The sequence below is a fragment of the Vulpes lagopus genome, chromosome 1 (genome assembly GCF_018345385.1).
Source record: "Vulpes lagopus strain Blue_001 chromosome 1, ASM1834538v1, whole genome shotgun sequence".
In the NCBI taxonomy this organism is placed as follows: domain Eukaryota; kingdom Metazoa; phylum Chordata; class Mammalia; order Carnivora; family Canidae; genus Vulpes; species Vulpes lagopus.
Window position 1 is genome coordinate 39,936,806 of NC_054824.1, and position 27,801 is coordinate 39,964,606.

The 27,801-nt window shown below is 34.9% G+C and overlaps 1 protein-coding gene across 17 annotated transcripts in view; it reads right to left on the minus strand.

Moving 5' to 3' along the window:
- The window catches only part of FAM135A (family with sequence similarity 135 member A), a 124,755-nt gene that overhangs the window by 19,837 nt on the left and 77,117 nt on the right, over positions 1-27,801 (minus strand). For 9 of the 17 annotated variants that reach the window (XM_041754302.1, XM_041754286.1, XM_041754294.1 and 6 more), the window contains 6 exons: positions 9,827-9,900; positions 8,017-8,171; positions 5,440-7,801; positions 3,718-3,878; positions 1,213-1,304; positions 343-440 (listed from right to left, as the gene is read on the minus strand). In XM_041754302.1, the coding sequence (XP_041610236.1) occupies positions 343-440; positions 1,213-1,304; positions 3,718-3,878; positions 5,440-7,801; positions 8,017-8,171; positions 9,827-9,900 (2,942 nt within the window). The remainder of the gene's footprint in view (positions 1-342; positions 441-1,212; positions 1,305-3,717; positions 3,879-5,439; positions 7,802-8,016; positions 8,172-9,826; positions 9,901-27,801) is intronic. The other 8 variants (XM_041754324.1, XM_041754344.1, XM_041754318.1 and 5 more) reach the window with 3 other exon arrangements.

Genomic DNA, 27,801 nt, shown 5'->3' on the forward strand with positions numbered 1-27,801 from the left:
TTTTAGAACTTTTTCACCACTTCAAAAAAAACCCTGAATCCTTCAGCTATCACTGCCCCCATCTGCCACCATCTCACCTCAGCCCTAAGCAATCATCATTCTACTTCTGTTTCTAGAAATCTGCCAATTCTAGATAATTCATATAAATGGAATTACATAATATGTGGTCTGTCCCTAGAATTTAAAAATTTTTTCTTTTCTCTTTAAATTAGGTAAATTGAATTGTGGTCTCCTGTATTTCACTATAGGGCAACAAAACTACCACAAATTCTGTTTAATTCTTCTCTAATTCATAGACATAAAAGTATGTTATATAATATTACAGATTATTATAAAATTTACCTTATTTTTGAGACTGTTAGACTATATATCTGAATATATTGTATGATTTCATCCAGAAGGCGATCAGTCATGCTATCAAAATCAGCAAAAGTATCATTCTAAAGAAAAGAAAACAGATATATTATATACTGAATATGAATAATCACAGGAAAAAAACACAGAAAAAATATATAAACTTTATTTTTAATTTTATTGAAAATATGGTTAAGATCTGTTTTTCAGAAAAGCTGGTAAATAATATTCATTATATTAAAATGAGCAAAAAGTGAATTTCTCAGAAAATATTGTATTCTTAATAATATTTGCTTTGCTTAGTTGTTTGTTTTGCCCAATACCCACCTTTAACATAAAGTTAATTTATAATGGGTTTCTGTTTGTTTGGTTTTTTGGTATATAGATCTCTGGACAAATGTTTATTTAGAGGTTGGCACTTTTTAAAAAAGATTTTATTCATTTATTTGAGATAGAGAGTGAGAGAGAGTGAGAGGAGGGCAGAGGGAGAGGGAGAGGGAGAAGCAGGCTCCCCACTGAGCAGGGAGCCCAACATGGAGCGTGATCCCAGGACCACGGATCATAACCTGAGCCTAAGGCAGAACTTAAGTGACTGAGCCACCAGGTGCCCCTATAATGGTTTAATTAATGACATTTTTGCATAGAAATGTTAAAATTCTAAAAATTTTGTGCATATGAAGAGCTCATAAGTCAAATTATAAATCATTTTAACTTCCTTGGGATATGCATTAATGTGAAATTCCAAACAAATCAAAACATTATTTCTACTAGTATAGGCATTTTGTAGTAAGAAAATATTTAGGTAGAAACTAGTACAAATATATTTGTTCCCATTGAAAACACTGCCTAAAAGTGTACCTGATTTCTCTCAGACATAAGAAAATCAATTCTTCCCCCAGGCAGTCCAAGTTCAATGTAAGTTTTAACTAATCGGAGATCTGCACTGTTACCTAGAAAATGAAGAAAATGAAAAATTATGTCTAAGGGATGAGATAAAGTAAAATGTACAAAGTACATCATCACATATTTAAAGACAAATATATGATCTCTGTCAGTTTTGAAAAGACAATGCACTCTGAAACAGTTCTCAATTTTCATGTCAAGGCTGTTTCCAATTAGCCAGGCAGTATTTTTCAAGTTTGTTTCTTAGGAATTTTGGTCACATTGATGCTTTTGCTTTCCTATCTGATGGTGTATGGTGTATTTATTAATTGTCAGCTGTGGAGACTGCTGACTGTGGTCGCTGTGAATGACTGATGGAAGTACTCCTCCCATCACTACTATAGTTGATTATTTAACAAGCCTTGAATACATTTTTTAAGACTTACTTGAGAATTTTAAAGATTTATTTATGTATTTGAGAGAAAGGAGTAGGGGGGGGAGAGGGGCAAGGAGGACAGAGGGAGAGGGAGAGAGACCCAAGCAGACTCTGCACTAAGTGTGGAGGCCAGTGCAGAGCTCAATCTCATGACTCTGAGCCAAAATTAAGAGTGAGATGCTTAAGGGCTGTGTCACCCAGGTGCCCTTTGAATGCATTTCAGATTTAGATTTAACTTGTTCACTTTCTTTTGGTGGGTCTTGCAACAGTTGAATTAGAAAGAAAATTTCGGGCAGCCAGGGTGGCTCAGCAGTTTAGTGCCGCCTTCAGGGCGTGATCCTGGAGACCAGGGATCGAGTCCCATGTCGGGCTCCCTGCATGGAGCCTGCTTCTCCTCCCTCTGCCTGTGTCTCTGCCTTTCTCTGTGTGTATGTGTGTCTCTCATGAATAAATAAATACAATCTTTTAAAAAAATTTCATTTAAATAATCTAAGAGAGTTTAATTACTAATTTAAAAGATGTCTATAAATATTGAAGACCTATTCAATATAATACATAATTTTAAAACATAATTATTACCTTTAAAAATTAGTTTAGTGGCTTTTGGTTAATTCCTTTGGTTTAATTAGGAATGTAGACATCAATTCTATTCTACCCTTCAATTCTACCCTATCAATTTCTATTCTACCCTTCCAATATTTGTATCTTTTAGGTATTTATGCATGGATAGAGATAATTCTTTTATTCTTGATTTTACAAGGAATGCCACTAGGGCTTCACTACAAAGTTTTCTACTAGCTGAGAATATATATGCTATTTAAAACAAAGTTTGGCGCTTAATTGTCAAAACTGGAATGGACATTGAATTTTATCAATAGCTTCTTACTTAATTCATGAATATGGGTATATTTTATTAATGAATTTTCTTGTATTTACTTACCTTTGCATTCTGGGAATTAAATCCTGGTTGTTACAGTGACTTAATACATTGATTCAATTTCCTAGAAGTTTTTGGGGACAATTAAAAGCTTTTTTATTTACTTATCTATTTACTTATTTCTGTAATATTGCTAGAGTTTTATTAAGTGTATTTATGTCAGATTCATCCACTATTCTCTGGGGTGTGGGTGTGATACATTTTCCAGATTTGGTAACAAGGTTAGGTTAATGTCAAACAATAAAACGAGCTGCATTCCATATTTTTTCCCTCTTATTCTGGAACAATTTATCTAACATAGAGGTAATGTGCCTATTAAAAATTTCAAAGAAGAATGTGCCAGAGATTCCACTGGGCCAAGAAGTCTTTCTTGGGTGATAATCCTTTGAAATTTATTAGTAGGGTGGTTGGCGGGGGGAAGAGATTAGTTTTGGACACATTTTATTTCTTGAGAGTCAAGTTCCTTTTTTAAAGAAAAATCTTCAATTTCATGACAATTACTGTGTTTAGGATTTTTATATCTATAAAATCTTTAATTTGTTCTTACAGAATGATATAATATAGTAATCATCTGCTAGTCTAGAGATATTTGGCATTTTCTAACATAGTTCCTAATAATTGAGGGGAAACAGTCTGTTGAGTAACCAAAATGGCTGGGATAAAACTATAGCACCAAAGCCAGGTATTTAGAATTTAAATTATACTAATAAATTAGTGAATCTTCAATTCTTAGGTACTGATTTTCCTAGCTCATAAGGTTTAGAGAGGGCTAAAATAACACTAGGCTAACGATCAAAGGGAAACAAAATGATTGCCATGAGGCGACTGCTGACAGAAGCAACAGAAGACAGAAAAACCCAAAGTTAAAAGAAATAAAAATTTGGTACATGGATGGATGTCAGTTCCATGGAAAATTTACTTAAAAGGAAATCTAATATTATACTTAGCAAAGTTAAGCATATTTCTGTTTTAGAATGTATTTCAGATTCAATTAATTTAAGCAATTTAAAATATTTTCAGTTCAAAGATTAAATAAAACTAAATGAAACCTATTAGGCAAAGAAAATATACTGAGTTGCCATGGATTATATCAATAGTGAGGACATACCATCTAAACCATGCACACAGACAATGAGATGTACTCCATCTTCAGAACCATCCTCTTCTTCCATGCTAAAATAAGGGACTGAGGATGCCAATAGAGGAACATCACTGTACATGAACCCAGGAAGTTTAAGTTGCTTCAATTCTTCTTTTGCCTGAAGAAAGCTGAAGCAAAATATTATAGGAGATACTCTTTACTATTATATTCAGTTTTTAGAACCCAAGGACAATATGCTGAATTTAGGGAACTGCAGAAGAGGAAACCCAGCAAATACTAGGTTTTAAAATAATGAAAATAAAAAAAAATAAAGAAAATATGCAGGATCACCTAAATTATTTAGAAATCAGAGAGTAATTTTCTTTGCTATTTTAAGTACATGTCCTGTCCAAATACAAGGAATACTTCAAATTTGAAATCACTTAAAATATTATTTTAAACTTGAAATCAACTAAGAAAATATTAGGAGTGAAGTTATACTTCCTACTAAGTTTTATATTATATAGAAAAGCTGGGAGAAGTACTGGAAGGATGACGATCTGATGCTTATTCTATAATCAAATCCTAGCCTCTTTGCTTCTTTTTAATCTTATATAAATGGAAGGTAAGGAGCTGTTCTACAAAGTCTAACATTGAGAATGGCAGTTATATTTCTTAGTAGATTAAGTTATTTATATTTTTCCTCCAGAAATAACAATAAAAAGAAACAGAACCAAGAGGGGATATGACTAAATATAATTGATGGCAGACATTCATTCAATGAGTGACAAATCTAATCAAAATTAAAAAATTATCAACTATTTTAACACTGTATCATTTGAACTGATAAAAGTAAAACTCAAGAAAGCTGATGAGCCCTATTAAACTGAGTAAGATACTCTGAAGACATAAATTGTTTTCATCAATGCCTTAGAAAAGTTTGAGGTAGACAGAAGGTGGTAATACCTTCAAATCTTCCCTGCATATTACAGTTCTTTAATAGGCCATTATCACCTCACTGCTTTCCCTAGCTTTAGGGACTGTGAGATCTTAGCTATACATAGAAATCAGAATAATCTAGGAATTTGGAAAATCTATTATAGACATGCCCAGATCTTTCATCCCAGGGATTATAATTCCAAATGGAATAAGGTAGAAGAATATTTTGAGAACCAGCGCCATGCTAGTAAACCTCTATCATCCTCAAAATTTTTCTGAACATTTAGCTTGTCCATGAATCTTAAGTCTGGAAGCCACTGACTTAGCTGAGATCATCTGGGTCTGGTAGATTTAGGAAGTTTCTACTAACTTATTATTCATTATCTAATATTGCCCTTATTTGCTGGATGCACTTGTAGAACCTAACCTGTCTGGGAATTAATGGGGGAGAAATGTACTGGTGAAGAAAAGTTTTAACCTCAATTATTCCAAACATCTACCATGTAACCACCAGTGGAAAATTTGTATCAAAAATATCTAGCTTATAGAATAAGACAATCAGATGAAGAACTACAGGTCTGTGAAAAAACTACATTGAGTTCATTTCTCCATTTTAAGTAGCTAATCAAAGAAGCACTTTTTGTATTATAGAAACAAGATCATGAAATATATATTTTATCAGATATATATATATGTATATACACACACACATCTCATCAGAGACGTGTGTGTGTGTGTGTGTGTGTGTGTGTGTGTGTGTGTGTTCTATAATATATTTAGTAGCACATGTTATTGTGCTCCATTACTTACGCTTGTATTTGAGGTTTTGGTGAATTTTCATACCAGGAAACTGATGAAGTAAAGTTGTAAGAAGTGCTGCATGGCTGTTTTGTAATGGCATCAAATTTACTTTTAGAAGAATACTTAACACTACAAGGAGACTCTCGTGGTGCAGATGGGAAGGACAAACAACCAGAAGTACAGACAGCAGGCATACTGATACCATCCTTCAGATAGTCACTGTTTATTTTTTCAGATTTTCTAAGTCTTTCTTCTTCTACCACATCTCTGTTCGTATAGTGAGCATTGGCTTTCTCATCCAAAGCTGAATAATCTGTTTCTTCATAATACCCATTTTGAACCATCTGTTGATCCTGTTCTTCCTCCTCATCCCCTTGACCCTGTTCCTGATGAAGATTACTAATTTCTTTCTCAGAAATTTTCTTCTGAGGGCTAACTGAGTTGCTATACCTAATAGCACATGTGTCAGAAATATCTGTACTGCTGTGAGCGCCAAAATAATTTTCCACAAGCCCTTGTTTTACCATATCAGGACTGGCTGAAAGAGGATCATTTGTACCCAGATGAGTTTCATTTTCAACTGTTTGGGCTTCTGAACTTATATGTTCGAAATTTAAGGTATCATCATCTTTTCTTTTCACAGTTTCATCTTCTCTAACTTCTGTCTTAGTAGAAACAGAACCTGAAACAACACAAGGGGCACCTAAACAAACCAGTGTTGAATTTAATGTAATTGCTGTCCCTGCAGAGGTATTAGATTTATCAGGACTCTGGGAGTCTTTACACATAGTGTCCAAGTTAGGTTTGGAGCTGCAACTACTTTTCACATCACAGGAAGTATCTTCATCTGAAAAAACAAATTGCAAAGGGTCTTTAGTGCTTGAATTTAAGGAATGTATTGCTATAGTTTCATTGTCCAAATGCCCTGAAAATACGACACTCTGCTGTTGCAAAATAATACTTGACTTTTTACTATTGTCGCATTTTGGCAGGTCAATTGTTCCTACATTTAATAATGTTTTGCTATCACTTAGGTGGCATTCAGGCACAAAAGATTTCTTAGAATTTTCATCAGGTGACAGTTCATCATCAGAAGGTAGAGAGTTTATGGATGTCAAAGATGACTGTATTTCACTTAAAGCACTTGTACTCTCAGTACAATGACTTCCTAAGGAAAATTTTACATTACAGTCAGGTTTCATCAAAAGCTGAGGAAATAATCTTTCGTTATTGTAAGGACCTTGCCCTTGCACAGTTTCAAATACTACATCAGGGTTTGGATGTGTTGCAAAAGAACTTGGTTCACTTTCAACACCTGAATCTGAAAATCTAGATGAGGCATATGCGGCATTAATATCTGGTAACTTAATTGTATCTCCACTTACTACAACATGATATTCTTTTGTAGAAGAAGCAGGTTGATTACTTCTTAACTTAGCTAATGATTCTCCAATAGAATGGCACTTTGCTTCCTGCAAAGCTTCCTTTTCGAGTGTTATTTCTATAGATTTAGATTTACCATTAGATTCTAAGGACTCAAGGTTGGGTAGTTGTAAACTATCCACAAATATTTCATCTGGTTGAAGCTCTGTCCAAGGTCCTATTTTAACAGTTATTTTCTCTCCACTGAAAGGATCCTTATTACAGGGCTTTACTTCAATTGTTCTAACTCCTGAAGATGGGGTTGTTTGATGATCAGGGCAATCGTCTGATGAACTTCTGGATGCCACATTGTGTTCCACTTGTGTAATTTCACTATCATCCTGGGAGATATCAAGTTTACCTGAAATGGACAAATTTGCACAAAGATTTAGGCTGCCAGAGTTCAAAGGATCAAACAGGTCTGGTTGCATATTTTCAATATCTGGAGACTTTTGTTCAGTTCTCTCTGTATTAGTTGGCAAAAAGCTAGCTTCCTTTTGACTTGTCTGTCTGATGTAGGTCTTTAGGTCAAAATTATATCCACATATTGTGGGATCCAGACCTTCCTTCTGACTATGTGAAGGATTGCCTTCAAAGCATTTAAAGAGATCATTTGATGCTGTACTTTTCAAACATTTGTAGCCTACCAAAACCACAGAATCCTTAGAGTTCTGTTTTATTATTTTTTTTGTGTTTTCAGGTTTCATTGTTTTCATGAGCTTAGTAACCTTAACCTTGGATTTATTTGATTCTTCATTTTTTCCTTTTAGAGATTTTGTTAGCTGCTTTTCACCTTCTGTATACCAAAAATTGGAGGCACCAGCAGGTCTGACTTTCAACTCTGGGCTAGAAAGTCCAGCTATAGAGCTTTCTTCAGTCTCATATTTATCCATTCTACTGGACTCTGATCTCTGAAGATTCTGAATTCCCATCCAGGGTGCATCTAAGTCTTTTATCCAAAGAAAAAAAGATTCAGGTTTAAAACAAGGTGTGAGAACTCAAATGATTAAGACTACATTTACTGACTACAGCCTTCTAATATCTTCAAAGATAAATAAAACTGGAGGGGAAAAATGGCCCCACATTAGGGAATGTTTTTATATATATTAGGAAGAACATACTGTAAATGACACACACAACTTACATATTTTAGGTTATACTTACCTTCAATAACTGAATCTAAATACCTATCTTCAAAGATTATAGGTAAGGAATTGAGATCTCCATCTAATTCACTACATTCAATAGGTAGAGGTGGGAGAGAGCTGCAGAAGGAAGTATTTTTGATAGCGGTGCACATCTGTAGATGACTCTGAGCACTGAAAAATATTTCTTTATGTCAGACTGTAATTTAAAAAATTATACTCAATTCTTCTTTATAGACTCCACCCCCCCCTTCCCCTCACCCTTCCTATTCCTCTTCCTGTAGATACACTTCCTTATGAAAGAGCTCTTTGGCCAGAGACAAAAACTGGTACAATGAAAATTATGGTTTGTTGACAATAAATTATTGACTTATAAAATTATGGTAAACTAATTTCTATTATATTCTTCTATACTTTTTAATGTTATTTCAAAATGAATTATCTATGCTTAATGTCTGAATTTACTAATTTCCTGAGAATAGCATATAGGAGAAATGTCAAAAGCTCCAAAAACCTCCTAATGACTTGATACAACTGGAAAAAAAAAATTCCATTTCTACTACTGTACTTTATTTTACATATATTGGTGAATATAATTAACAGCTATTTAAGAAAATCTTTTTTTTAAAAAAAAGGGACACGCCTGGGTGGCTCAGCGATTGAGCATCTGCCTTTGGCTCAGGGCATGATCCCAGAGTCTCGGGATCAAGTCCCACATCAGGCTTCTTACATGGAGCCTGCTTCTCCCTCTGCCTGTGTCTCTGCCTCTCTCTCTCTCTCTGTCTCTCTGTGTTTCTCATGGATAAATAAATAAAATCTTTAAAACAAACAACAACAACAACAGCAACAACAGCTATTTAAAACAAGGGATATTACTTTATAATACATAATACTTTTTAAAAAACCTTTTCTTGTGGAAAACTTCAAGCAAATTAAATAGAATAGTATAATAAACTCCATCACTCAGCTTCAACAATTAACATTTAACAATTAACATTAGCTTTTCTTGTTTTATTACCTGTACTCGCTGCCTACTACCCACACTTAATTATTATTTGTAGTTTTTTGAGATAAAATTTACATGCTTTGAAATGCATAAATCTTAGCTGTATGGTTTTGACAAATGGATACATAATCCAGAATATTTCCATCTACTCAGAGAGCTCTCTCATGTCTTCCTAGTCAAACTCCCAGCCCAAGTCAACAAGACAACCACTGTTCTGACTTTGTTCCACCTTAGTTTTGCCTGTTCCAGAACCTTATACAAATAGAATCACGTATTTACTCTTTATGTCTGACTTCTTTTACTCAGCACAATATTCTCAAAATATTCTTTAAAGCCAAAGAAAACTAGATCTAAACGTACTCAGAAAAAATGGAAAGCATCTATTCTAGATATTTTCCTGTAAATCACTTACATAACAAAAAGGTAGTATGAGTCAGATTGCTGGTGAAAATCTGTAATATGTAATGATGAATATAAGAGATGAATATAAGAGAATATAAATGATGAATATGAATATAAGAGATTCCGATCTGTGAAAATAAAGATATAAGGCTGGAGCCAGAGCTGTATGGGACTACCAAAATTACCATAGGCCTGACAGGGTTTGGGGAGAATAGGGCAATATGCTTCTTTCTGTTAGGTGAATGGGTCTTCCATGAATTCATAAAATTAAACCAAATTTATTTAAATAGGGAATTTCTGAACTATAAATTCTAATTCCTTCTATTGTAAATATCATATACTCTGTGTGATAAATTCTGAGATAGATATCTTACATAAAAGGAGGTAAAAATCACTTTAACTATGGAGCTATACTACTCACTGAAGTTCCTGGTATGCAACAGCAGCTTCTCTCGGATGTTCAAAACAAAAGAACGCTTCAGAAAATCTGCGTACCTAAAAAAATCCAAAAGGGAATATGAATAACATAGCACAATTAAAAGGTCAACCAATGGTAGGAAAAGATACTTCCCTCCATTAGACCTTTCATAACCACCCCCATATAAGAATTTATCTCCTGCCACATTGCTAAATTGCTGTATGAGTTCTAGCAATTTTGAGGTGTAATCTTTTGGGTTTTCTATATACAGTATCATGTGAGACAAGAATCCATCAAAATCCTAGAGGATAACACGGGTAGCAACCTTTTTGAACTTGGCCACAGCAACTTCTTGCAAGACACATCTACGAAGGCAAGGGACCAAAGGCAAAAATGAACTATTGGGACTTCATCAAGATAAAAAGCTTCTGCACAGCAAAGGAAACAGTCAACAAAACTAAAAGATAACCTACAGAATGGGAGAAGTTTTTTGCAAATGACCTATCAGATAAGGGGCTAGTATCCAAGATCTACTAAGAACTTATCAAACTCAACACCCAAAAAACAAACAATCCAGTCAAGAAATGGGCAGAAAACATGAACAGAAATTTCTCTAAGAAGACTTTCACATGACCAACAAGCACATGAAAAAATCCTCCACATCACTTGCCATCAGGGAAATACAAATCAAAACGAGATGCCACTTTACACCAGGGAGAACAGCTAAAATTAACAAGACAGGAAACAACAAATGTTGGCAAGCATGTGGAGAAAGGGGAACCCTCTTGTACTGTTGGTGGGAATACAAGCTGATGCCGCCACTCTGGAAAAGTGTGGACGCTCCTCAAGAAGTCAAAAATAGAGCTACCCTATGACCCAGCAATTGCATCACTGGGTATTTATCCCAAAGATATAGATGTAGTAAAACAAAAGAATACCCACACCCCAGTGTTCATAGCAGCAATGTCCACAATAGTGAAACTGGAAGAAGCTAAAATGTCCTTCAACAGAAGAATGGATAAAGAAGTTGTATATACATACACACACACACAATGGAATATCACTCCGCCATGAGAAAGGATGAATACCTACCATTTATTTTGATGTGGATGGAACTGGAGGGTATTATGCTGAGTGAAATAAGTCAATCAGAGAAAGACAATTATCATATGGTTTCACTCATATGCAAGATATAAGAAATAGTGAAACGGACCATAAGGGAAAGAAGGGAAACTGAGTGGGGAAAAGTTAGAGAGGAAGACAAACCATAAGAGACTCCTAACTCTAGGAAACAAAGGATTGCAGAAGGGGAGGTAGGTAGGGGGATGGGGTAAATGAGTGACAGGTATTAAGGAGGGCACAGGATCAGATGGGCACTGAGTGTTATACTGTATGTTGGCAAACTGAACTTAAATTAAAAAAAATAACAAAAACAAACAAACAAAAAAAGAATTTATCCTCTTTCTTCAACGTTCTGGATCTGGCTCAGAGGCAGCAGAGTCCATTGCTTCTGCTAGGAAGGGCGAGGTGTGTGTGTGTTGGGAGAAACCCAACAGAAACCCCTGTTTTAGTACTGCATGAAATAAAAGAAACAAAAAAATGTGAAGTGAGAAATTTAGGTCTACATTATAGATCTAAGATTTACTCTCCTTGAAGACTGGGATTCAGTTGGTCTTACTAACCATTAGGTCCTAGTACAAAGAACAGTGCTCAGCCCATGGAAAAAAAAGAATCAGCCAGTATTTACATCAAACTATGTGTCAGGTATGCAAGTGTATGCCAACTGAACTGACTGACCAACCTACTGGCATTGTGATGCTGCATTTCACCTTTGAGCTTCAAATGACTTATTTTCAAATTACATCTAATACTTGTTCAACATTTGAGGTTATTGTGAAGAACAAACAAGATAATGTATGTGATGTAGTCTGTAATCTGGTAAGTGTATACAAATATAAGCTATTATAATTGCCATTATAATATTCATTGTATTTTTCCTTAAAATAATTATATATGTGAATTGTCTCCAATCCTCATGTGTAATATTCTTTAGAGTATGAACTATGTTTTGATGATCTTGGTTATCTCTCAAAACATCTATCTTGGTATGTTACAGAAGCAAGTACTTAATAAATACTGGTCAAGTCTAGCTGAATATTTCTTTCATCGTATTTATTTTTTTCTAAAGATTTTATTTATTTATTCATGAGAGACAACAGAGAGAGAGAGAGAGAAAGAAAGAGAGAGACAGGCAGAGACACAGGCACAGGGAGAAGCAGGCTACATGCAGGGAGCCCGAAATGGGGCTCCATCCCGGGACCCCGGGGTCATGCCCTGGGCCTAAGGCAGGCACTAAACCCATCCAGGGATCCCTTCATATTTATATTTTGATCCTTTCATTTCTAATTATTCAAGGAAAGGCTCTGTCAGCTATTGGAGCAGTATGAAGCAACAGTAAGGAGATGGAAAAGATATTTTGTTTGGAAGGTAAAGGGAAGAGAGACAAATTATAATATATACTAAGAATATATTACATCTAAGATTCTTTTCTAAAAGGGAATATGATTTAGGATTCTTTGGTTTTAAACAGAAAACTGGAGATACATTTTACTAAAGATTTAGCCAGTTGAATTTCTGACTTACTAAACTTGCTTCCCTAAGCAGATGAGACTGGGTCTTTAGAGGAACGAGTCAATGAGGGAGTTTGGGAGAGGAAGGTATGAGGCATCTATGAGAAGAACGCAATTTGTGTCTGTACTTTCAAATACTATCCAATTGTTTCTTCTTCTCTAACACTAAAGGAAAGATGATGAAAGATTATCTGCCTATCCATCTATCTATTAATGAGAGATGTTTTTTCCCGAGGGCTATAAAGTGTGAAGAAATATAGCCTGAAGCCTTCTGGATTTCTGCAATTGTAGCTGGGCCTGCAAAACTGGCTAGTTGGATTTCTTTCTCTCCTTACCTTCTCTGATTCCTACAATCATAACAATATTTCTTTTTTTGTTTTTAAAGATTTTATTTATTTGAGAGCGAGTATGCAAGCAAGCAAGTAGTGTGGGGGAGGAGGAAGAGGTGGAGGGAGATGGTGAGGGAGAGAATCTCAAGCAGAATCACTGGAGTGTATAGCCCTTGAGACTCAGGACTTGATCTCAAGACCTTGAGTTCATGACCTGAGCTGAAACCAAGACTAGGACACTTAACTGACTGAGCCACCTAAGTAAGTAGCCCATTAACTATCATTTCTTGATAGCATTCAATCTACCAGGCTCTATGATAAGCACTATATTTTCATTCTGCTATATTTAAACTATATACAAACTCTATGAAGTGGATATGTCTTCGTTTAACAAGTGATGAAACAGGGAGAAAGTGCTTAACTACTTGGCCAAGATGACATAGCTAGCAAGTAATAAACATGGGATTCAAAAAAAGATTTAAGAAATTCCAAATCTTGTACTTCAAACCACTTACCTCTTCCTTCCTGCATCAAGATGCCTTGTTAACAGAAAGCCTTTCCTTTCCTCTATGTGCCCACACAAAATTCCTTATCTAAGTTTTCTGCTGACATAATTTTGTCCTATGCAATGTGTAATGAATAAGCCTATTATATGTATTTTGTGGCCATAACTAAGGTATGACTGCCACCTGATGGCAGCACCACTTAATTTCGAGCAAAACACATATATAGAAAAAATATTAAATTTACAAATTCAAACTTAGGATCAGTAAATATATATGTGTATATATTACCATTTTGGTATATATGTTTGTAAAACAAATTTTGTATATATACTCAATTTTTAAAAATTCACTTATTTGGCAATATCAACTTTTCAAAATTTAGCAGACAGCTAGAAGATTAAAAAAAGCCTCTGAGCATTCAAAATGGGTATTTATCAATGCTCTACAGAGTTAAAGTTTACTTTATCTGTGTTCACCCTAATGTTGCTTAAATTGCTAAATAGTATTTATTATAGTATAAACTTATTATACTATACCAATATATTAGTATTTGTATGACTAGTGTATAATAAAATCATAATAGCACTTACTGTAGTAATTGTAATAAAATTTATTATTAGCATAATTATAATACATTAATAATATGTTTATTATAATAATTTTATACACACTTATCCAGGTTATATTCAAATCTTAAGTGCAGAATCTAAATATCAGATAGATCATATTATCTATGTTGACTTGAAGCAAATAGTCACCTCACAAATAAACAACTGTTTATTGAACAAATATTCCTTAAGTTCTTACATTGTATTCTTGGTAGGATACTTTAAAGCCCTTTATATACACATGGTTATATTATATACAACTCTACCTGGCATAAGTTATATTTACTTTTCCATACACAGCATATTAGAAGAGAAATGAGACAAAGGAAAAAGAAGAATTACAGAATATATACACTATATATAAGCATACATAAGTTTACTAGGCAGTTATAAGAAGAGAACTTGATACTGAAACAAAAAGGTACCCCTTTAAATACATAAGCCTAGAATATTACCATATAAAGCAGACAAAATAAATTAAAAATATAACTTGGATTCCTTTAATGGAGGATCTAATATCTAGACATTTTTCCCTAAAGATTTATCTATTTCTTTCAGAGAGAGAGTTGGGGGGAGGAACAGAGAGAGAGCAAGAGAGAATCTGAAGCAGACTTTGTACTGAGTGCAGAGCCCTCTGTGGAGCTTGATCTCAAGACTCCTGAGATCAAGACCTGAGCTGAAAGTAAGAGTCTAGCACTTAACCCACTGTGCCACCCAGGTGCCCCTCTAGACATTTTTAATAGCATGGGACACCATGTACTAAACCCTTGGGCACATAAATAAAATGCATAATGATAACTAAGTCATTTTGAAAGGGCTAAATTAGGTCTAGCATACTCTATTTCAGAAGGTATGGGACCATGAAGCACACTAGAAAGCTTCATTTAAAACAGCAACTTCTTTCAAGATACATCCATGAAGGCAAGAGAAACAAAAGCAAAAAATGAATTATTGGGACTTAAGATAAAAAGCTTCTGCACAGCAAAACAGTCAACAAAACTAAAAGGCAACCTACAGAATGGGAGAAGATATTTGCAAATGACCTATCAGATAAAGGGCTAGTATCCAAGATCTATAAAGAACTTATTAAACTCAACAGCAAAGAAACAAACAATCCAATCATGAAATGGGCAAAAGACATGAACCACATGGCACTTGATGCTTTGAACATTCATACATGCATTGATTACTCTAATTCCAAAGAATAGACATGAATGGAAATTTCACTAAAGAAGACATAGACATGGCCAACAAGCACATGAGAAAATGCTCCACATCACCAGCTGTCAGGGAAATGCAAATCAAAACCACAATGAGATACCACCTCACACCAGTGCAAATGGCGGAAATTAACAAGGCAGGAAACCACAAATGTTGGAGAGGATGCGGAGAAAAGGGAAGCCTCTTACACGGTTGGTGGGAATGTGAACTGGTGCAGCCACTCTGGAAAACTGTGTGGAGGTTCCTCAAAGAGTTAAAAGTAGATCTGCCCTATGACCCAGCCATTGCACTGCTGGGGATTTACCCCAAAGATACAGATGCAGTGAAACACCGGGACACCTGCACCTCGATGTTTCTAGCAGCAATGTCCACAATAGCCAAACTGTGGAAGGAGCCTCGGTGTCCATCGAAAGATGAATGGATAAAGAAGATGTGGTCTATGTATACAATGGAATATTACTCAGCCATTAGAAATGACAAATACCCACCATTTGCTTTGATGTGGATGGAACTGGAGGGTATTATGCTGAGTGAAATAAGTCAATCGGAGAAGGACAAACATTATACGGTCTCATTCATTTGGGGAATATAAAAAATAGTGAAAGGGAAAAAAGGGGAAAGGAGAAAAAATGAGTGGGAAATATCAGAAAGGGAGACAGACCATGAGAGACTCCTAACTCTGGGAAATGAACTAGAGGTGGTAGAAAGGGAGGTGGGCAGGGGGTGGGTGTGACTGGGTGATGGGCACTGAGGGGGGCGGGCACTTGATGGGATGAGCACTGGGTGTTATTCTATATGTTGGCAAATTGAACACCAATAAAAAATAAATTTATAAAATAAATAAAAAGAAATAAAAGTGCCACAAATAAAACATTAAAAAAAAAAAGAAAACGCTGGCTGATACTTAAGAAAATCACTATAACCATTAGTTACTGGCTTCAGTTGACAACATATAATAGCTTACTGCAGTCACTGTCCATGCCGACAGATAATTTATTTTGTATTTTTTAATAAAAAGACATTTGTAATATTCCTGATAATTGAGTACAAGAGTCATGTACCTGTGTACTGTTTTCAACTTAAATCAGGTACTTATACTACTGCTCTGTTAAAATCAGGATTTTTAGTGCTTGCCATTACCGGCATAAAGTTAAGCAGCCCTTCTGTGGAGAGTAAGAATATTTGTGTACAAAGTAGAGAAATAACCAATTATATGACAAATTTTGTGTAATAAAAATGTTTGAAAAATAGAAATGTCATATGATCCAGTAATTCCACCACTGAATATTTACCCAAAGAAAATGAAAACATTAATTTAAAACATATATGCTCCCCTATGCTTATTACAGCATTATTTACATTAGCCAAGATACGTAAGCAACCAAAGCATCCATCAACAGATAAATGGGTAAGAAGATGTGGCATATATATAATGAAATATTACTCAGCCATAAAAACTAATTAAATCTTGCCATTTCCAACAACATGGATGAATCTAGAGGGTATTATGCTAAGTGAAATAAGTCAGACAGAGAAAGACAAATACCAGATGATTTCACTTATTGTGGGATCTAAAAAAACCATAAACAGACTCATTAATACAGAGAACTGGTAGTTGCCAGAGATGATGGGGTTTGGGGTATGAACTAAATAGGTGAAGGGGATAAAGAGGTACAGACTTTCAGTTATAAATTACTCATGGAGGCAGCCTGGGTGGCTCGGTGGTTTAGCACCGCCTTCAGCCCTGGGCCTGATCCTGGAGACCCAGGATCGAGTCCCATGTAGGGCTCCCTGCATGGAGCCTGCTTCTCCCTTTGCCTGTGTCTCTGCCTCTCTGTGTGTCTCTCATGAATAAATTAAATCTTAAAAAAAAAAAAACTCATGGAGATGAAAAGTATAGCATAGGTAATATAGTCAATATAGTCAGTGTATTGTAGTAACAGTGTATGATGATAGATCAGATGGTGACTATACTCAATCATATTGAGTACTGAGTAATGTACAGAATTTTAAAATCACTATGTTGTACACCTGAGACTAATGTAACACTGTATATCAACTTTACCTCGATTATTATCATTATTTTTTACAGAGAGAGAGTGTGCATGCATGAGTCAGGGAGGCAGAGGGAGAGAATCTTAAGCAGAGTCCATTCTCAATGTAGAGCCTGACCTGGGGCTTGATCTCACGACCCTGAGATCATGACCTGAGCTGAAATCAAGAGTCGTACGCTTAACCAACAGAGCCACCCAGGAGCCCCAATAAAAAAAATGTTCTAAATGGTGCTGGAACAACTTAACGGACTTATTGAAAAAAACAGATCTTGACCTGTACCTTAAACCATGTTCAAAAAGTTAATTCAAGATGGACAATGGACCTAAATGTGAAAGACGTTAATTCTAATGTTTCTACAGGCAAACAAAGGCTAATATTTTCATGACCTTTGGATAGGCACACATTTCTCAGGGCACAAAAATCACAAAAATCAAAAGAAAAAAGATAAATTGAACTTAAACAAGTATTTTCATTAAAATACACTACTGACAAAATGAAAATATAAGCTCCAGAGTAGGAGAAAAAGTTTTAAGACATATACATATTTGACAATGGACTTATAACCAGAATATATAAATACTTCTAATAAGTAAACAATAAAAAACCCTAATTTAACACTATAAAATGGAATTTAAAATAAAAGTCTCGGGATCCCTGGGTGGCGCAGCGGTTTGGCGCCTGCCTTTGGCCCAGGGCGCGATCCTGGAGACCCGGGATCGAATTCCACGTCGGGCTCCCGGTGCATGGAGCCTGCTTCTCCCTCTGCCTATGTCTCTGCCTCTCTCTCTCTCTGTGACTATCATAAATAAATAAAAATTAAATAAATAAATAAAAATTCCAGTATTTAAAAAAAATTAAAATAAAATAAAATAAAATAAAAGTCTCAACATTATTAGTCATCAGAGAAATGCAAAATAAAATCATAATGAAGTACTACTTCACACCTACCATTGTGGCTAAAATTAAGACTGACAAAACCATATAATGCAAGGATATGACCAACTGGATCTCTCATACTTTGATGGGAGTTTCAAACTGTATGCCCGTTTTGAAAAAAATGATTAGCAGTGTTTGTAAGGTTAAAGATAAATCTACTCTATGATCAAACAATTCCATTCCTAAGTATTTAAGCAATGAAATAAAAACTTATGTTTGCAAAAAGATTTGTTTCTTTATTCATAATAGCCAAGAAATGAAAACTAACCAAATAATCAATAGGAGAACACATATAAATGAACTCTAGTATACCACGCAATTGAATACTACTCAGTATCAATTGATATATACACACAGCCTGAGTCAATCTAACAATGAGTGAAGCAAGTCAGATGCAGAAAGAGTACATTTTGTATTATTGGATCTATATGGTCTTCAAATATAGATAAAATTAAATTATGGTTATAGAAATCAGAACAGGATTGCTTATGGAATGTGAGAGCTAAGTGGAAAGAAAAGAAACACAGTTAATTTCCTGAAGTAATGGAAAAGTCCTATCTATTGACTGGGATGTGACATAGGTGAACAGATTTGTCAAATTTATTTGATCATTGGTCTATCTCACTTTAATCAATGACAAACATGAATTGCTAAGTCTCCTACATCATTTAACTCCTAACTCTCTCGAACCTTAATTTCTCGAGAAGACTGAATTCAACTCAAACATCAACTTCTTTTTAAGTGTTTTGAAATGCAGGCCCTTTTGAATTCATATATAATGCTTTCATAGGAAATTCTATCGCAAGTTATTTGCTTAACACTAAACTCTTTTTCATTAGTTTGATAAGGGTATATCTGTGATCACCACAACATAACGATTTTTTTTGTGATTTTACAGGATCTTTACAAAGTTTGTTTGCACTGATATTCAACACTTGCCAGTGCAAAGTTCAATCCCAGCAATAATGATTAATATGTTTATATATAATCTTTGACTCCCGTTATTACTGATCTTGTCAGGTAACCTTTAAAATAATTTGAAACACTCACAGATTAAAGTGTTTTAAGCTAATATGCCTTCTCTAAAGTGTTTCCATATAATGATGAGAACTTTAAAGATCTATTCCCTGGGAATTTTGTTTTGGAACGCTCTTTAAAGCCATTTAAGGAAGCTCTTTCTTCTACTTGCCACAATGTTTCATATAACCCTAATCTTTGGTTTTATTTCCTGTTATACTAAAGACGATAGATTTTCCCCCCTTATTTGTGTTCAAAATAAAGTTGAGAGAGCACTCAATAACATCATGTTTAACAGAAAGTAAAGTCCTCTTTTTTTGCAGGATAATCTTTTGAGGGGGGATAAAACCTCACTTTCCATTAAAAGCATATGTGCCAATACTGATTAAAGATAATAAAATTTATTATTATTATTTTTTTATCAGTTAAGTGGTTAAACAGAAGAGGGAGAGATTAGATTTTATGCCTAGTTTTTAAAATATGTTACCAATAATTCAAGAAGCTTATATTAGTATTTATTAAATTTAGATCTCTTCAGTGTAAAGTTTTTGTGCTAAGCCTCTGTGAGGACTATGAATTATACATATTGATATAGACAGATACATAGATATCAGGCATGAGAATCTACGGTAACAGATATATACATTACATAAATTAAAAAAAAATACTTTTTTTCTCCCTTGCCATGGGGATTTTCTCCCATTGCATGTGGTAAATTAATGATTCCAAGAAGACTGTATTGGTTGGTACTCATAACCCTAACATTTTCTTTCAATTAAAAAAACAGTTAAGTTACATCATTTAAAAGTGTTACTGATTTAAAAATTTTAATATGAAAATAACTGTTGAATATATTGGTCTTAATTTATAAGACCCTTTTATTTAAAAAATGTGTTAAGACTTTTATTCCTTTTCTGATGCCCTGTGCATTAAAGACACTATTAGGAGAGTAAAAAGGCAACCAACCCATAATTGAAGAAAATATTTGAAAATAATATATTTGATAACAGTCTAGTTTCCATAACATATAAAGAACTCCTGCAACCCAATAACAAAAAGGTAACCAGTTAAAAAAATGGGCAAAGGACTTTGAATACACACTTCTTTGAATATGTATTTCTCAAGAAAGTATACAAATGGCCAACAGGCACACAAAAAGATATTCAACATCATTAGTCATTAGTGAAATGCCAGTGAAAACCACAAAGAAATGCCACATTGCAACTCAGTAGGTTGGCCATAATAAAAATAACATAACGACAGTAAATAAATATTTGTGAGGATGTGGATATATTGGAACCTACTGAACACTGCCAGTAGAAATGTAAAGTGGTACAAGTGCTATGGAAAACAATCTGGACACTCCTCAAAAAGTTAAACATAGAATTACCACATAACTCAGAAATTGTACTCTTAGGTACCCAAAGAAATGAAAACAAGAATTCAAACAAATACTTGTAATATTCTTGGAAGCACTCTTCACAATAGTCAAAGGGTAGAAAGAACCCAACATCCATCAATTTGGGTTGGCATTCGGCTCTAAAAGGAATGAAGGATGGATATATGCTACAGCATGGACTGAATGATGTGAAAGAAATCAAACACAAAAAGTCATGTTTTGTATGTTTGTATGTTTTTTTTAAAAAGAATTTATTTATTTTGATAGATAGAGAGAGAGTACTGGCCAATGGAGGCGAGAGGGAGAGGGAGAGAGAGAACAGATTTCCCGCTGTGCAGGGAGCCTGACTTAGGGGTTGATCCCAGAACTGTGGGATCATGACCTGAGCAAAGGAAGACATCTGACTGAGCCACCCAGGTGCCCTACAATTACTTTTATATGAAACATCCATAATGGATAAATCAGACTATTGTTTGCTGGTGTGTGGGGGGGAAGGAAATGGGGAATGACTGTTTAATGGGTGTGGGGTTTCCTTTTGGGGTAATAAAACTGGACTGGAACTAGGTAGAGGTGATGGTTGCACAACATCATGAAATGTACTAAATGCCACTAAATTGTACATGTGAAATGGTTCATTTATGTTATGTAAATTTTTTGTAATAAAACAAAAAACTAGGGGTGCTGGGTGGCTCAATTAAGTGTCTGAGTCTTGGTTTTAGCCCAAGTCAGAATCTCATGGGTCATGTGATTGAGACCTGCATCAAACTCCACTCTCAGTAGGGAGTGTGCTTGAAGATTCTCTCCCTCTGCCTCTTCCGTAACTCTCCCATAGGCATGTGTGCTCACACATGCACACTTACTATCTCTCTCTAAAATAAATAAATCTTAAAAATCTCTCCAGAAATTCAATGTTAGGTAACAGTTAACTTTAGATATTATATTACACATTACCTATGCTTTTGACTATTTTTTTTTTGTGGTGCTGCCAATAAACAATGTTTTGGGGATGCCTGGGTGGCTCAGTGGTTGAGCATCTGCCTTTAGCTCAGGGTGTGATCCCAGGGTCCTGGGATTAAGTCCCACATTGGGATCCCCACAGGAAGCCTGCTTCTCCCTCTGCTTATGTCTCTGCCCCTCTCTCTCTGTGTCTCTTATGAATAAATAAACATCTTAAAAAAAAAAAAAGGAAGAGAATCTAGTTTAGTTTCTAAAAAAATAAACAATACTTTGTAAATAAATAAAATCTTAAAAAAAAAAAAAAAGGCAGCCCCAGTGGCTCAGCGGTTTAGCGCCACCTGAAGCCTGGGGTGTAACCCTGGAGACCGGGGATCGAGTCCCATGTCAGGCTCCCTGCATGGAGCCTGTTTCTCCCTCTGCCTATTCTCTGCCTCTTTCTCTCTCTCTCTCTCTCTCTCTCTCTGTGTCTTTATGAATAAATAAATAAAATCTTAAAAAAAAAAACAAACAAACCCCACAATACTTTGATTTTCTGTACTGTGTTTGGTGTTCCACAGTATTTTTAATAATTAATTCCAGGGAATAAATGTAAATGGCACTTTCTCTTTAAATCCAACTAGAGGGGATCCCTAGGTGGCTCAGGGGTTTAGCGCCTGCCTTTGGCCCAGGGCGCTATCCTGGAATCCTGGGATTGAGTTCCGTGTCGGGCTCCTGGCATGGAGCCTGCTTCTCCCTCCTCCTGTGTCTCTGCCTCTCTCTATGTCTATCATGAATAAATAAATAAATCTTAAAAAAAAAAATCCAACTAGAAAAAAGTCCAAAATTATATTTTGCATCACAAGATGAAATCACTGAAAATTATGTTTGAGATTGTCTTTCTTTTTAAAATATGAATAGCATAGCAAACCAGCATCATAATGAATGGTACTCCAATGTTACAAGTCAGTGGTTACTATTTTGTTTGAAATTTTAATTTACTTCATTTTTCACATTTTACAAATGCAAGGGAAACAGATGAAACATTAAATATATGATCTATATCTCTGCAAGGGTTTACATCCCCTTTCTACCATGTTCAAGCCATGTGACTTTGGCTAACTTATTTCATTTTTCTAATTTCTTTTGTAAGATGGGGATCATTAAATATTTATTTCATGGGATTTTGAGAAATTAGATAACATTTGTAAGGAAATTTGTACCTGGCAGATAATTATTACATACAATTTGTTAAATAAAAATATACAAATAAATTATGGTCCTTTCTAGGAACATTCTATGGAAAAAGAAAAAAATCAACTCAAACTTTACTTCTCTAAGAGCACAACAAGGTATTCTATCCAACCACAAAGAGAAAAAACAGCTCTTTCTCTTCCTAATTTTTAGATGAATCCTTTGGCTTCTAGTCACTGGTCTTGGGAGAATCACTATAATTCCAGTAAAGGATTAGTTACAAACCTGTTGCTATGAACTCAAAAACATAAATAGGAAACCACAAGGTAGAAGAGATGTTACTCAAAGAAAATAGGCTTATGGGAGCAAAGGTAGGCATAACTCTGAATAAAACAAAGATGTTAAACAGGGCTTAGAAATTTGCAAATAGTGAGGCTATCTAATGAAGATTTAAAACAAAATTTTTTAAAGACTATTTTTTAGAGCAGTTTTAGGTTCACACTAAAATTTAAAGGAATTTGGGGGTGTGTGTCTGGGTGGCACAAAGTCCAGATTTCTGATTCCGGCTCAGGTCATGATCTTGGGGTCATGGGATCAAGCCCTAAGTCCGACTTCATGCTGAGCATAGTGCCTACTTGGGATTCTCTGGCTCCCTCTTTCTCTGCGCAGGACAGAACTAAAGATTTGCTCAAGTTGTCCCTGAAAGAATGCCAGATCAACTGCTATTTTGTCTGACTCCACCAGTCCTAACAAGAGCTTGTTCAGGGCAAAATACAAGTCTGTAATGCTAGGACAAAGCGCAAAGGACAAAACCTGGCTCTCCAAGTCTGTAAAGGGCATATATTCATCTTAACATTGGACTTACAGTTCTAGGCACAAGCTACAATACACATTAAATATGGCATCTCTGATGGTATACTGGGAAGCACTCTAACACAAGAGGCATTTTTGGATGCACTAGCAATAAAGATCAGTAAAATTGTCGAGGGCATAAACTGCATTGAAAATGAGTTGTCTGTAAGACACTGGTGAAGGACAATTCTTCAAGGTCTCATATTTCTGCAAGTCTTGTAAGCAGAAGCAATGACTGTCCTTGTTCCAGACTATCTTTTCAAGAATATTTGTAGTGAGAACAGCCTGGGAAGATGCTTCCTTAGGAGCAAAGGGCAGGTTTACTAACACCCTTGGTAGATAAAGATTCCCTTTGTAGCAAAAGCAGGCATGCCCATGTCCATTACAAAATATCTGGGACCCTTAAGCACAAAATTTTCTCCTGTGATGCAATACACTAGTGTGGACCTGGCTTTCTTCATGTTGGGCTCTGGAAACGGAGTCAAGAAATGAGTCCAAGTGCTAATACTAAGGGTGCTGCTATTTCTGTGAGTAATAAAGTCCTTTGTCTCTGATGTCCTATCTTAATCAATCTATAGTAGGTTACCTTATTTGATCATAAGTCCTTTACAGATCTCAGGTCCTTTACAGTAATAATGCTGCAATAAACATAAAAGTGCAGATATCTCTTTGAGATTCTGTTTTCTTTTCCTTTGGATATGTATCTGGCAGTGATATTGCTAATTCATACAGTAGTTCTACTTTAAAAATTTTAAGAAACTTCCATACTGTTTGCCATACTGGCTGCACTAATTTACATGCACACCAACAGTGCAAAAGGGTTCCATTTTCTCCACATCCTTGCCAACACTTGTCATCGCTTGACTTTTTATAGCAGCCATTATAACAAGTATGGAGTGATAACTCATTGTGATTTTGATTTGCACTCCCCTGATGATTAGTGACATTGAGCATCTTTGCATGTATCTATTGGTCTTTTTTTTTTTTTTTTAGGTTTCATTTATTTATTTATTCATGAGAGAGAGAGAGAGAGAGAGAGAGAGAGAGGCAGAGACACAGGAGAGGGAGAGGTAGGCTCCAAGCAGGGAGCCCGACGTGGGACTCGATCCCGGGATTCCAGGGTCACACCCTGGGCCGAAGGCAGGCGCTAAACCGCTGAGCCACCCAAGGATCCCCTATTGGTCATTTCTATGTTTCTGCATAAATGGTTATTCAGTTCCTCTGTACATTTTTTGATCAAATTTTCTTCTTTTGAGTTGCCTGAGCTCGTTATATATTAATATTTTTAAAAATATTAACCCTTAATCAGATTATGATTTGCAAATATTTTCTCCCATTCATTTTGCTGATGGTCTCCTTTGCTGTGCAGAAGCTTTTTTTAGTTTAAAGTAGTCCTACTTGTTTAAATTTATTTGTCTTTGCTTTTGGTGTCAAAGCCAAAATACAAAATACCATTGCCAAAACCAATGTCCCTATGTTTTCCTCTAGGAGTTTTATGGTTTCAGGTCTCATGTTTAAGTATTTAATTCATTTTGAGCTAGTTTTTGTGAGCAGTTTATGATAGGGGTCCAATTTCATTCTTTTGCATGTAGATACCCAGTTTTCCCAATACTACGTTGAAGAGACCGTCCTTTTCCCATTGAGGATTATTGGCTCTCGTCAAATATTAGTTGGCCATATACACAAAGGCTTATTTCTGGACTCTTGACTTGTTTCCATGTTTATTTTTATGCCAGTACCATACTGTTTTGATTACTATAGCTTTGTAGTATAGTTTGAAACCAGGAAATGTGATGCCTTCAGTTTTGCTCTTCTTTTGTAGTTTTGCTTTGGTTATTTGGGGTCCTCTGTGGTTCCATAAAATTTTTATTTTATTTTATTTTTTTTAAATTTTTATTTATTTATGATAGTCACAGAGAGACAGAGAGAGAGGCAGAGACATAGGCAGAGGGAGAAACAGGCTCCATGCACCGGGAGCCTGATGTGGGATTCGATCCCGGGTCTCCAGGATCGCACCCTGGGCCAAAGGCAAGTGCCAAACCACTGCGCCACCCAGGGATCCCTCCATAAAAATTTTAGAATTGTGTTTTTTCTATTTTTGTGAAAAATACTATTGGAATTTCAATAGGGATTGAACTGAAACTACAGGTGGCTTTAGATAGTATAGATATTTAAAAATATTATTTCCTCTGATCAATGAACATGGAATATTTTTCCATGTGTTTGTGTTTTCAGTTTCCTTCATCAAAGTCTTATCATTTTCAGTAATAGATCTTATAGCTCCTTGGTTACGTTTAATGTAAAGTATTTTCTTGTATTCGACACTATTGTGAATGGAACTATACTCTTTCTTAGATATTTCATTGTTAGTGTACAGAATACAGCTATGTTTTGTATGTTGATTCTGTATCTGGCAACTTTACTGAATTTGTTGATTGATTCCAACAGTTTCTTGATGGAGATATATATATATATATATATATATATATATATATATATATAATCCTATCATCTGCAATCAGACACTATTTTATTCTTCCTTTCTGATTTGGATGCCTTCTTTGCTTTTTATTCATTGCTCTGGTTAGCACTTCCAGTACTTTGTTGAATAGCAGTGATGAAAATGGGCACCCTTGTCCTGTTCACAATACTAAAGGAAAAGCTTTCAACTTTTCATCATTGAGTATGATGTTAGCTGTGGGCTTGACATATCATTATATATTATTATTATATATATCCTTCTGTACCTAATTTGTTGTTTTTTATCATAAAAGGATACTGTATTTTGTTAAATGCTTTTTTTTTTGCATCTGTTATGATGATATGATTTTAATCTTTCATTCTATTAATGTGGTATATCACATTTACTGATCTGCATATATTGAACCATCCTTGTATCCCAGGGATAATCCCACGTAATCACAGTGTATGATCATTTTAATCTGCTGATAAACTCAGTTTGCTAATATTTTGTTAAGAATTCTTGCATGTTCAATTTTCTATATTCATCATGGATATTGGACTGTAGTTTACTTCTCTTGTACTCTCTTTATCTGGTTTTGGTATCAGGGTAATGCTGGCATTGTAAAATGAGTTTGGAAGTGTTCCTTTCTTTTTGATTTTTTGGAAGAATTTGAGAAGGATTAGCTTTACTCCTTTATATAGTTGGTAGAATTCACCAGTGAAACCAACTTTTCCTAGATTTCTCTTTGCTGAATAATTGTTGGTTACTGTTCATTGTTGGTCTATTCAGATTTTCTATTTCTTCATGATTTAGTTTTGGTAGGTTTATGTTTCTAGGAATTTATACACTTCTAGGTTATCCAATTTGTTGTTTTATAATTAGTCTCTTACGATCTTTTGTATTTCTGTAGTTATCAGTTATACTGTCCTTTCATGCCATATTTTAATTATTTGCATCTTCTTTTTTCTCAGTCTAGCTAAAGGTATTGATTTTATCTTTTCAAAAAAAAAACCAGTTCTTAGTTTTGTTGATTTTTCCTATTGTTTTTCTTATCTTATTCCATTTATTTCTAATATTTATTTCCTTCCTTCTGCTATCTTTGGGCTTAGTTTTTTTTTTTTTTTCTAGTTCCTTGATGTGTAAATCTAGGTTATTTATTTCAGATTTTTGACACATTAGTTAATTAGGAGTATTGTTTAGCCTCCACATATTTGTGATTTTCCCAGATTTCCTTTCTGTTAAATTGATTTCTAGTTTCATACTGTTATGGTTGAAAAGATACTTGGTTTGATTTCAATCTTTTAAAATTTGCTAAGACTTACTTTTTAAATCTATCACATGATCTATCCTGAAAATGCTTCATGTATACCTGAGAAAAAGGTATATTCTATTGCTGTTGGGAATATTTTATATATGTTTGTTAGGTCTATTTGGTCTGAATTATGGTTCAAGTCCAATGTTGCCTCATTGATTTTCTATTTGGATGCTCTATCCATTGTTGAAAGTGAGGTACTGAAGTCCCCTACTATTACTGTATTGCTTTCTATTTCTCCCTACAGAATGTTAGTATCTGCTTAGTATATTTAGGTGCTCCAATGCTGAGTCCATATATACTTAAAATTGTTAGATCTTCTTGATGAACCCCTTTATCATTATTTAATGACCTTGTCTTCTGTTACCATTTTGGCTTCAAGTCCATTTGTATGATATAAGTATAGCTATTCTTAAAAGAAAAAAAAAAGTGTAGCTATCCTTGTTTTTAAGTTTCTACTTATATTGAATCTTCACTTTGTGCCCATGGAGGTCCTTAAAGCTGAAATTAGTCTCTTGTAGA